The 12,779-nt window shown below is 40.3% G+C and overlaps 1 protein-coding gene across 1 annotated transcript; it reads right to left on the bottom strand.

Moving 5' to 3' along the window:
* Positions 1-204: 204 nt before the first annotated feature.
* LOC133977001 (carbohydrate sulfotransferase 8-like) lies at positions 205-4,556 on the bottom strand. Its single transcript, XM_062415141.1, has 3 exons — positions 4,529-4,556; positions 2,632-2,727; positions 205-1,154 (listed from the first exon to the last, which is right to left on the bottom strand). The coding sequence occupies exons 1-3, from the start codon at positions 4,554-4,556 to the stop codon at positions 205-207; spliced, it is 1,074 nt and encodes a 357-aa protein (XP_062271125.1).
* Positions 4,557-12,779: the final 8,223 nt, after the last annotated feature.

The following is a 12,779-nucleotide window of genomic DNA, read 5'->3' as shown; positions in this document are numbered from 1 at the left end:
AAAACATCATTACAGAGTTTCAAGTGTCAAAACGAGTTCTGTTCATTGGATGCGGCCGTGCTGCAGTGCATTATGGGCTACAGCCATAGTCGGAGCACCTCCATAAAAACAAGAAGGCCAACTGTAAAAAGAATAACTGAGGTGATGAAGTTCTTCACTGCAAAGAAACTTGGCTTTAGATCCCCCCCCCTCCCCCTGCACAGCTCAGTGCAGGTCTTTGAAGGGTTTGGGGTAGTTAAACATCAGATAATCCATGTAGTAGAAGTCGTAGGCCTTCTGCCTCTCTGTGGAGTTCAGTTGTGAAAAGTATTTTTGGGTGATGGTGGAGGAAGTCCTCTCTGCGAGGGGGTTTCTGTCTTTGAAGTCGGGGAAGGTGAGGTTCCTCGGTGCTCCGATGCTCTGCAGCAGGAAGTTGGCTTCTTCTTCCAGCCTCTCAAACTTTCCGATGAAGTTGTATCGGAGCAGGCAGGGGTTACACAGCTGGCTGACCGGCTCCCAGTGGATGTCCATCCCCACCGGCCGACGCACGTCCAGCAGGTACTGCACGAACTCCCTGAAGGTGACGCCGGCGCCGGTACGCAGGGCGGTGCTTGTGGCGTTGACGCGGTATCTGGAGATGATGGGGCGTCCAAACACAGGGTGGTAGTACGAGTTCGGACTCTCAAACTTATCCCGAAAGGCCGACACCAGCCGCTCGAATGGCTCACGCACAAACAGCACCTTGTTATAAGAGCGCAATCTCTCAGCGATGCCGGCGTGGTCGTAGCTCTCAAGTCGACGCAGGTGGTTGGCGTAATGTGCCACGTCGTGGGGAATGTCTCGAGTGGAGGAGGCACTACCACCCAACACCATCATCACCCGTTTCCAGTTAGAGCAGCCAGCTTTGGGCACCTCACAGTACAGCAGCCTGGAGCGGTCCTCCACGTAAACCCGTGACACCTGCCGCTGTGAGACCAGCTGCTCGGTGACGCTCGGCCGATATTTGGCACAAACGTCGCTCAGCAGGCGGCGACGGGACTCCTGCGTCCTCGCCAGCTTCTGTTTCTGCTCCAGCAGCTGTTGTTCTTCCTCGCGGGCAGGAGCGCTGGACGACACAAAGCTGCTCTTCAGAAGCAGCTTCCTGTGGCGTTTGGTGACCGGCTGTTTGGAGACGACTGTTGCGTCTTCAAGAGGATCAGATAACCGATCAGAGAGAGGCGGCCGAGAGTCTCCGAACTTCACTGCGGCGACGTCACTCTGCTCTTCATCAGCTGTGCTGCCCGTCACCAAATCCTGAAACACAGAAAGACACGAACAGGGAGAGCTTTAAAGGGTCACTCATGAAAAAATATCACCTACTATTTTATTATTTAACACCTTTTAACATGCAGCAGATGTTTTATTAAAATGAACTTTAAGAGGTTTGTTGATTCCTCCAGTTTCAGTGAGTGAGGTGATGTGATAATTCCTGTTTAGTTTTTTAAAAAATCCATGAATAATTCTTCAATTGATTTACATTGTAATATAACATTCAGAGCTGAAGCAATTAATTGATTAAATATTTAGTCAACCAACAGAAAAACAATACACAAAAAATATAGCAAATACTTTTATAATTGATTAATCATCACAGAAATTCCACAAATTCTCAGCTTCAGCCTCTCAGATATGAGAATCAGCTGCTTTTAACATTATTATATTATCATTATTATTATATTTAATATATTATTATGTATATATTAAGATTTTATATTGTTGGTTTAAGACATCACTTTGGGCTCTGCAAAATTATACTTTATTTCAGTTTCCTGACATTTTATAAGATAAACTATTCATCAATAAATTGAGAAAATCATGAACAGATGGCATATACTGTGATAAAGGTTTGTTTCTTTAGTTTGTGTTTGTATATTTTTTAACTTTACATTAATGTTTGTCTTTGACTGTTTCAGAGGATGCATCAAAGATCTTTACACGACAGTCAGGAGAACAAATGAACATTAAAGCTGTAATTATTCCTCCTGTTCATACTGACCATTAGAAGATCCCTTCATAATGTTTACAATGTTAGTGATGGAGGACTAAATCCCTAACCCTAATCCACAGTTCTCCTTCTGTGCTAAAAATGTATTTAAAAGTTGAACTGAAGCTAATATGAAGCTTCAGCGTCCAAATGAGTCAGATCTTCATCTTCTATGTTTCAACGTTACAGTGTTTTCAAGTACCAAAGTCTTTGTGTTCCTATACTTCCAGCACAGCTCAACAGGGAAACACTAAGAGGGAATCTGATGCTAAAAAGACTGTAAATGTGTCAGATATCACTTGATATGACTAACTCACACTGATGAAGCTCAATAGAAGCTGATCATCTACTTTATAATGACTGTGTGGAAACACTGTGGATTTTGTCCTCCATCACTTTACATTGAAAGCACATTTGAAGGAGATCTTTTAATAGTCAGTATGAACAGGAGGAATGATTACAGCGAGAAAAACCTCTTTCACTGTTCATATGGACACCTGACTTCTAATTGTGAACCTGTACTTTAAGTTTTAAATAAATAAAACTTCACAGGACTAAGACATGCAAGTGTTGTGATGCTCTGACTGTCCAGCAGGTGGCAGCGTCTCCCTGTCCTGCAGCAGGAAGACGGACCTTGTGTTGGAGCAGTTTCATGAGATCTGGCAGAGCTGCTGTTTGGCTCACCTTCTCTATCGGCCACCTGGGAGCCACGACGACATTCACGCCTGCAGAGAACACAGAGACAAGGCAAAAAACACATGAGACATTTGATGACAGCTGATAATACCAGACAACAAATGTTTCTGGAGTCAGTGTGTCCTTCAGCCTCACGTTTAACTTCCTGTAACTTCTGCAACAACAGACACACATATTTTCTAAAACGTCCCCAGTGGAATCAACCATAGAAAACACCAGACTACTAAAACAAAGAGTAAAAAAAATGTACTTTGTCATTGAAAAGTTGCTGGTTTGAACATTTGCTGGTATTTTGGGACATAAAACACCTAACACATTGAGCAAAGTGTGTTTAATAGCGAGCATTACCTCTACTCTATCAGTAACACATATATATATTTAATGAGGTTTAACATTTTTAGAAGATTTAAGGAGGTGTAGGAGAGGTTGCACAACTATTTCAGACAGTAAATGATATGTTCATTAGCAGGAAATTGACATATTATTGATAACAACCAAGCAGCTGTTGATTTCTTGCTTTCAAAACTCTACATACACTGTATATATTCAGTTAAGGTTAAATTATAAAGCTGGTGATTTTCTATGTTGTTCTTATTGTCAGCTAATCTCATGTGCAGAACCACGCTAACAATGAATTGATCGATGTATAAGTACTGTTTGTGTATCTAAAGCTTGATTTATGCGACATTGATTTAATTTAATTTGACAGATGCTTTCAACCGAAGCAGCGTACACATGAGGGTTATTATGTAACACGAGCCAGGATCTACTCAGAGAGAGAGAGAGAGAGAGAGAGAGAACATCGCGAGTAAGTGCCATGAAGCTAAGTTCAGATCTGATAGGACGTAGGTGTCAACAGGCAGCACATGGAGGAGATGGAGTGCATGGAAAGAGATATTTTCTTCTTTTTTTTTAATAGGTCCAACCGGTGCAGAGTTATTCATTAAAGATATTTTTTTCTTAAAGACGGGGAGAGGGACTCTGCAGATTGGAAAGAGTTCAGTAACTTGTTCCAACACTGAGGAACTACCCAAGAGAAGAGTCTTGGTAGCAATTTATGGCCCTGTTGTGATGGTGGTACCAGGCTCCTGTCATTGGCAGAGCGTAGTGAACAGGAGGGGGGCGTAGACCTGAATGAGGGAGTTCAGGTAGGCGGGAGCTGTTTTGGTTACTGTTATGTAAGTGAGTGCCAGGGTTTTGAGTTTTATGTGGGCAACAGGGAGCCAGTTGAGGGGTATGAACAGTGGAGCGACGTGCTGTTTTGGGCTGGTTGAAGACCAGTCATGCTGATCATCTGCAAAGGTTTCATGCAGATGTTCATGCAGGTTGTGGTGATGGGAGGGGGGGGCTACCAGTAAAAAGTTGCTGCATCAATGCATGATGTTAGGAGAGCCTGTGCCAGGAGTTGCGTTGCATTCTAAGACAGGTAAAGTCTGATCTTCCTGATGTTGCACAACGCAAATCAACATGACCAAACAATCGAGGCGACATGAAACCTTAAAGGTTAGCTGGTCATCAAACATGACGCCCAATTTTCAGGCAGAATTTATTGGCATGAGTTTGACTGATCCAAGCTTGATGTTGATCTGTTGTATAGAAAGACATGCTGGGATGACGAGGAGCTCAATCTTAGAGAGATTAAGCTGTAGGTGGTATTCCTTCGACCGTGCCAAGATATTGGCAAGGCTTGACGAGTTCCGTGCCGAGACTATGAATGATAAGATGAGTTGGGTCCCCTCAGCATAGCAGTGGTATGAGAAACAATGGGAGCAGATGATTGCACCAAGTGAGGTGGTGTGCATTGAGAAGAAAAGGGGACCGAGCACTGACCCTTGAGGAATCGCTGTGGGTAAGCCATGTGGTTTTGACGCCCCCCCCCCCCCTCCAAGATACTGTAAAAGATCTCTCTGAGAGGTAGGAAGAAAGATCCTGAGATGCCAAGCTCAGTGAGTGTGGAGTATGCAGTCTCGGAAGAGTGACCCTGCATAAAGCCAGACTGATTCGGATTGTACAGATTGTTCTTCGAAAGGAATTCAGAGACTTGGTCAAAGGCTGCGTTCAAGTATTTTTAATAGGAAGGGTAGGGATTCAAATAGGCTGGGCTGAGTTGAGTGTAGGGTTTTTGACCCAAGCTTGCTTAAATGCAGCGAGGAGCACAGCCATTATAAGTGAGGAAGGACCACATTTTATAGAATATGTCTGTTAGGTGCCGTATTGTGTTTGCTTCTGTGTTTTTTTTCTTTTCTTGAAAGGTACTGCCCCCCTTCCCTCAGCTGATCACCACAGCCGTACCCCATTGCAATCAGCCCCAGTATAAAGGCTCCAGCTTCTCCTTTCTCTGTGCCAGTGGGCCATCCAGCAGTGCAGTTGTTGTTGCTGCCTTGCGTGTGACTTTGTGATAGTGCTTAGTGACTGGCAGCGGTGTTATCAGTTAACTTTAACCTATCAGCCTTCTTATTTTAAGTAAAGTCCATCCATAGTTGTTTATTGAGCCTGAGTTTTTTGTTTATTGTAGTTCTGATTTGTTAAATAAATCCTTGGTTTTGCCTTCGTACTTCAGTTGTCCTTTTTGGGTCTTAACAATGATTAATACAACATGTTTGAATGCTTTTTTTAAAATAAACACAGGTCAAACTTGTTTGCAAACTACATTTTCATACATAAAAAAGTGTATCAAATGTGCACAAAAATAAAAAAAATATATGCATTTTATTTCCATTTTTGTACACTATGGGTCACATTAGGAAAAGTCCATCTAAAAGAAATGTGTATATGGTGCTTTTACAGCTGTCAAATGTAAAAAAAAAATTGGTCAAATTTGACTGTAGGGGGTTGGGTGGTATGGGTAACTGGTTACTGATGGCAGAAACCTTATCAGTAAAGAACAAGGTGAGGTTAAAATTAGTTACTACAACTTATTCCTCTGTGCTGTAGACCTCTTCGGTTGCCCAAAAACTATTAAAAACACATCAGTGAGTCACTCCGCTGCACTGGGTGAAATGTTCCTTCATTATGAGGAGTTTGCTTAGGTCGTTTTTTTAAAAAGGAAAGTCTCCAAAGACGAATAACAGCCATTATGTTTTCAGTCTCCAGATAGTAGTTCTGTGTAAGGCGGACACACTACTGAGCACGTGCAGCAACATAGCTCATATTATAAGCGATTATATAGATATGTTTCATGACAGGCCGACGGTTTCTGCATGTAAATGAGGAGCGAGGCTGCAGGGAGAGCATATACTGTATACACAATAATGAAAAAAAAACAACAAAAAACTATCTGGTAACTAATCTGGATCCTGAATGCGGCGGCGCTGCTACAGTTAAACCTCGTATCAACACTGGCAAACCTGTTTGTGCAGCCGAGCTGAAATATTCTGGAGAGGCAGCGAACAGGCCTGCAGGAGAGACGGCGGTGTGCATTACAGATGCTGCTGCAGACACAAGAGCTGAGATTAGGTTTTGATAGAGAGGCCAAGTGTGGTGTGTGTGTGTGTGTGTGTGTGTGTGTGTGTGACTGATGGTGGAAGGGGAAGAGTGTAATAAATGTTATATCTGGTAAGGTGTGTTTCCCCACAAGACTCAAAAACTAATCTTTTATCATCCTCCTGCTCACCTTCACCTGAATATTCATGAGACACGCTGTAATATTTATGTTATACTCACTGCGGTGGCTGCAAATAATGATTATATTCTTCATCAATTAATCTACGGATTATTTATTTTATTAATCATTAATAACGCTACAACACCTGTGCTGCTCTAAATTCTACTTAAACCTTTGTGTCGTCCTCCCGGGTCAAATTGACCCCGTCTGTTTTGACCTGTTCCTTCTTTCCTCCCTTCCTTCCTTCCGTCTGTCCTTCCTTCCCTCCCTCCTTTCTCTCTTTCTTTCCTCCCTCCTACTTTCCTCCCTTCCTTCTTTCCACTGTCCTTCTTTCCTTCCTTCCTCTTTTCCTTCCTCCGTCCCTCCTACCTTCCTTCCTTCCTTCTTTCCTCCGTCCTTCTTTCCTTCCTCCCTTCCTTCTTTCCTGTCCTCCCTTCCTTCCTCCCTCCTTTCATTCCTTCTTCCTCCCTCCTTTCCTTCCTTCCTTCCGTCCTTCCTTTCTTCCGTCCTTCCTTTCTTCTCCCTTCCTTTCCTTCCTTCCTTCTTCCTCCCTTCCTTCCTCCCTTCCTTCTTTCCTCTGTCCTTCTTTCCTTCCTTCCTCTTTTCCTTTCTCCGTCCATCCTACCTTCCTTCCTTCCTTCTTTCCTCCGTGCTTCTTTCCTTCCTTCTTTCCTGTCCTCCCTTCCTTCCTTCCTTCCTCCCTCCTTCTTCCTCCCTCCTTTCCTTCCTTCCTTCCGTCCTTCCTTTCTTCTCCCTTCCTTTCCTTCCTTCTTCCTTCCTTCCTTCCTTCCTCCCTCCTTTCCTTCCTTCTTCCTCCTTTCCTTCCTTCCTTCCTTCCTCCCTCCTTTCCTTCCTTCTTCCTCCCTTCCTTCCTCCTTTAATTCCTTTTTCCTCCCTTCCTTCCTTGACTCGAGGACAACAGGAGGGTTAATGAAGCTTGTATATTTTCAGTATTTGCTGACATTATTAGAAATAACAACTATTATTGTTTTACGTACTTATTTATTGTTTCTTTATTCTTTCTTATTGATGCTGTTCTTCTTTTTTTACTGTCCACTTGCTGCTGTAATACTGCAAATTTCCCCCATTGTGGGACTAATAAAGGAATATGTTAGAAAGGTGGTAATTCTACTTTATGTTGTGTTATTGAGGTTGTAGTGGCTGCTGGTGGTGCTGCTGGTGGAGTACTGGAGTGTATTATATTAAAATCTATAACACCAACTATCCAAAACCCAAAGATATTCAGTTTAAAGCGATATATGATAAAGAAAAGAGCGACTGCAACCAGAGAATGTTTGTCAGTCGTCTTAATATCTGGTTATAAAGAAAGTCAAAGCTCCAGCAACACGCATGGTGTCACCCTCGTCTCTTATTGGATACTCCCCTTTGCCTCCCTGCTTGTCTGGGATAACGATAATGGCCTGAAGTCACATGACCATTCAACCAACCCATCCTGGTAGATTAACCATTGGCTGATACATATCTTGATGCATATAATTGGTTATTTTGGAAGTTTTTTTTTTTAACTTTTTGAATTGTTTGTTCTGCTTTTTTACCTTTTCAATAGGGTATGAACTGTTTGTAATGTGTTTTATGATGATCATGATGAAGGTTGCAAGGCGAGACACGTTGGTCTATTAATGAAGTTGTTTTATACTACAAGTGTTGCTGGAGCTTTTTTCTTTTTTTTGACTTTTTTTTTTTACTTTTTTTGACTTTTTTTGACCTTTTTTTTTGACTTTTTTTTTTGACTTTTTTTGACTTTTTTGAACTTCTCCTCTTCTTCATGCACCTTGGAAGTAGGTGAAGTTGTGGCAGAAACCTCCCACTCTGTTTCTACACTATCTTCGCTTTAAAAATAATTGAAATAGTTCATTATTAAAACACTCAGATCAATTCAATACAGCAAGATCTTAAAAATATGAAGAAGAGAAGATCTTAATAAACTGCTGCAGGATCGTGACATTTCTTCAGTTTGTCACAGAGCAGAATTTATCATCTTACGTCTTTATAAACCTCGTCTTTATAAACCTCGTCTTTATAAATCTGCCTCTACAGTTTGAAACAGACCTCTGAGCTCTTCAAAGAGAGAGAGAGAGAACAAACATCGCTGAGGCTTCGTTCAGTCACACAGGTGGAATAAATGAAAAGAAGATCTGCAGTGAGCTTTGACTCTGAACGCCTCTGCTGCCTTCTAATGTTTCTCACTCTTACTTTGTTTTTGTGTCTTTATTCTGTTTCATATCAGCGTTTCCTCCAGATTTGTGCATGTTCACACTTTATTTTATTCAGTCTAGAGCTGCAATGAATAGCTGATTAATCGATTAGTTGTCTATTACATTAATCACCAACTATTTGGATAATGATTTATCATTTTCAGTCATTTTTTTAAAGAATAAAAGTCTAAATTCTCTGATTCAAGCTTCTCAAATGTTTTATATTTTCTGGTTTATTTAGTCCTCTATGAGAGAAAACTAAATATCTTTGAGTTGTGGATAAAACAAGACATTTGAAGACCTCACCTCGAGCTTTTACGAAACAATGATCAACATTTTTCGTCATTTTCTGACACTTTATAGACCAAACAACTAATCGACTAATCAAGATTTTTGGCCACAGTGATGATCTGAGTCTTTTAATATAGTTTATCTGCTGATACTGAGTCCAAGCTGATCACTAATCAACATTTTTGTAGATACAAATATATATCTGACACATTAAAATAACAATAAAATAATAATAATGTAGCGCCAAAATGTATTTTTCAGGAGCCACTTGATCCAAATCCTAATTAACTACTTGAGAAAATAATCAACAGAATAACAGATAATGAAAATAAAGTTTAAAGTTGTTTTTTTTAAACTTTAAAGCTTTCTCCTGTATCAGTAACGCTGTACAAACACATTTATCTTGCCTGTATGTATTTACCATCTATTTGCTGCAGCTTTAACTCAGTTTAAAGACTTTAAATCAGAGTATTAATGATTTAGAAAGTTAACCTTGTTCTTGTTATGAATGGCTCGGAGTGTGATGATATCTAATAGCTTTAATTGCATTGCTTTGCTTATAATTTGTTTGCTCACGCTGAAAAAAATCGATCAATGCTGAAATTAATCTGCTAAATAAATACATTAAAATAACATCATATTAAACCAAGCAGGAGCCAGTAGAGCTCAAAGAATATCTATTAACAGATTTTGAGCTGAATCTGCACTCGCTGCTCATTTGGGCTGAATTACATCAACTGTCAAACACAACGTGATTTATTATAGAAGTGAAACATGATTCGTCTTTGTTGAACTTTTTGATCCTTTTGGTTTAAAAAAAAAAACAACAAAAAACCATCAAAGAAAGTAAGAGAGCCTAAAGTTAGACTCTGAGTTAAATAAATATTTGGTGTATTTGTCGATATTTTAAAAGTTTTAAAAGGTACAATATGCAGCATTTCAGATCAATACATCACTGTCAGCTCACCTAGCCTTCTTCTAACCTCCTGCTTCTGTCTCATACTAAACTTATCAATAAAGTGAAGACCACGTTTCCTTCTAAACTTCTCTGCTTCCATCTATTTCAAAGCATTTCCATCCGCTTAGTTCACTATCAGATACATACAGAGGCACCTGCTTCCTGCCTTTGTGATATGAATCATTTTGCTTTTGTGCTACAGAACAAAATTAACACAACACTTGAGATCATTATTATAAACTTGCTTTTGAACACAAACGCTGGCACGACCTCCTCTAACGTCCAACTGTGATCCACCCATCAGCTGACTGTGATGTTAACAACCAATCAGAAGAGATGCTCAAGATTAAATAATTGAACCAACATCAGGATGCACACTTTTTAAAAAACTTTTCTGGGGCTGTTTACTAAAAGTTTGCATGTTTAAAAATGTGTATACTTGACATCACCTGCAAAACGCACGCTAACCAAACATGCAATCTGTTGCACTGCACAGACAAGTTAGTACTCTTTATCTGGGATCTTAGTAAATCAGACCCTCCGACTGGTGTTTTTATATCACGGATGATGAACAACGGCGTTAATACGAGTCTGCAGGCTGTAGAAGAAACATCAGTAATAATGTTGAGTATTTATCAGAGCTAAAAGTAGAAGAAGAAGGAGAAGAAGAAGAAGCATGAAACACAAGAGTGTGATAAATCATAAGAGCCCCCGGCCTCGCTATGAGTCGATGAATCAGTCTGAAGTGCTGACTCTGTGTTGACGGTGAATATCGGTCATTAACAGCCCTGAATTCATATAATTTGGTGTTAACTCATCAATTCTTTTACTAATTTGCTCTGATTTTGTGGGGAACGTGGAAAAACATCCACTGCTTTTTAATAAATATATAACAGACAGCTGATTAACACAACCAACTAACGATAAAAGAAATTGCTCGGAATCTGCCTCCCTGCAAACATCCAATCACAGAGCTTCAAAAAAGACATTTACAATCACTATTTTATGATCCAGGAGGAGCTAAAAGAAATGTGTATATGGTGTTTTTACAGCTTTCAAACGTAAAAATGGGTCAAATTTGACCCTGAACAGCATGTAAGAGTTAATTAATTATTCAATTTCTGGATCAATTTTGGATGCATTCGATAACCATGGCAACGTGTTTTGTTCTCAAAGGCAACCAGAAAGTGTTTTGAATTCAATACACATCTGCCTGGCTTCATCTCTGCAGCAACTCCCGCTGAGGCTCATGGGTAATGTAGTATTCAGAGCCGTCTGACAGTAAAAATAAACATATTTATTTATTAATTAAAAGTGTAAATAATTAAAACTGGTGTCAGAACATAAACATGTATGATGGTTATATGATCCAGGAGAGTGCTGAGTGCTTTCTATGTTAAGTCACGTTTTAGAAATGTGAATAAAAAAGATGAGGAAAATATTGGGCTGCAAAGTTTCTATTGTGGACCAAGTGGGTTCTGACCGGGTTTCAGGTGGGGCCCAACTGGGTGAGTTACACATGTGGGGCCCATGTGTCTGAAACAATATGGGGCCAATACAATTTACCCTGTTTACAACCATTCCGGCTTAGCCTATACATCCTTTATGGGGCTCATACAGTCGGCCCACATAGGCTTCACATGTGGGACTCATGATACCGAAACCATGTGGGACCCGCAAAATCTGCCCAGTTCAAGCCAGAGTTATTATAGTTTTTAAATTTTAATTAGTTTTTATTTTTATTTAGTTTTTCAGTTTAGTTTTAGCAAATCAAGTAGTTTTAGTTTAGTTTTTATTTAGTTTAAGTTAATTAGAGGTATTAGAAGAAGTCAAACTCAAAGACATTAAAAAAAGGGGAAAAACAAAACAGCAACAAAAACAAAGCTGATTTTATCTGCAATTCAGTTTAGTTTTACTTAATTTTGCATTGTTTATTTTAGTTTTTATTTCAGTTAACTAAATTACTTTCTCACTGCTAGTTTTAGTTTTAGTTCTTTATAATAACCCTGGTTCAAGCCCACATTTAACCAGGCGGGGAGTTCCGGTCCTCTGAAATAAGGCCAACGTGGAAGTAACTTAAAACTGCATTCTATAAAAAGGCCACCAGGGGGCGACCAGTTTGGTGTCAAAAGGACTTCCGTCTCTATACAAGTCAATGGAGAATTCACCAACTTCTCACTTGATTTCTAACCTCAGTAAACGTTTTCAAAATGTGTTTATGGTCTCAATCGCTAGTTTAAAGCCTTCTTCAATGCAGTATGATGTTCATTTGGGACATTTTGGCCTCCCTGATTTTATATGTGACGATAAAGCAGGGTATGCATTAGGGCGTGGCTACGTCGTGATTGACAGGTTGATTGGTTCACAGGTTCAGGAGGGCGCCTCATGCTCCTCCTGATGCCCATATAAGTAGAATCTGTGTTTTTATTTTTCCCAGCATGCACCTGAAATTTTCAAGATGCCGCTGCTCAGATCCGATACTATTGGCCTCCGAGCAGCAGTCCACAAACCAATGGGTGACGTCACGGATGTTACGTCCATTTTTTATATACAGTCTATGCATTTAACCCATGTGTGGCTGTTTTCCCTACTACTTCTACTACCTATAAACAGATTAACTGGGGTTTTGTTTGTTAAAGTAAGCTAACGTAATTCAGAAATTATCTTAACATAAGGATGCTTGAAATTGAGCAAAGGGTGTTTTACTGGAGTATGTTTTTGAGCTACAATCCTCCTCCTCCTCCTCCTCCTCCTCCTCCTCCTCCTCCTCCTCCTCTCTCTAGACATCTGCCATGATCTCATACTGGCCGGTGCTGTTTCCAGATTGGCTGAAGAGAAATATCTACATCATTATATTGTAAAACTTGGTGATTTGACAAGGTCGGTCTTTTGGGACCCGAGGCTACGGCTTCAATTTCTCTCAATTTTCTCTGCAACATTATAAAAGCCGTTTCGTCATGTTGCGAATAATTGATCTGAACCGATCTTTAAAGCAGCGCCGACAGACACCAG

This window comes from Scomber scombrus, unplaced genomic scaffold (assembly GCF_963691925.1).
Source record: "Scomber scombrus unplaced genomic scaffold, fScoSco1.1 SCAFFOLD_170, whole genome shotgun sequence".
In the NCBI taxonomy this organism is placed as follows: Eukaryota; Metazoa; Chordata; class Actinopteri; order Scombriformes; family Scombridae; genus Scomber; species Scomber scombrus.
This window is presented reverse-complemented; position numbering and strand designations above follow the sequence as displayed.

What these genes read in the sequence shown, in the direction of transcription:
- LOC133977001 (XM_062415141.1), bottom strand. Translation starts at nt 4,556, where the DNA reads ATGGCTTACCCACAGCGATTCCTCAAGG. An exon ending in CCCACAGCGATTCCTCAAGG is followed by an intron (nt 2,728 to 4,528) that starts GTCAGTGCTCGG and finishes TGTTCTCTGCAG; the next exon opens with GCGTGAATGTCGTCGTGGCT. An exon ending in ACTGCTCCAACACAAGGTCC is followed by an intron (nt 1,155 to 2,631) that starts GTCTTCCTGCTG and finishes AAGACGCAACAG; the next exon opens with TCGTCTCCAAACAGCCGGTC.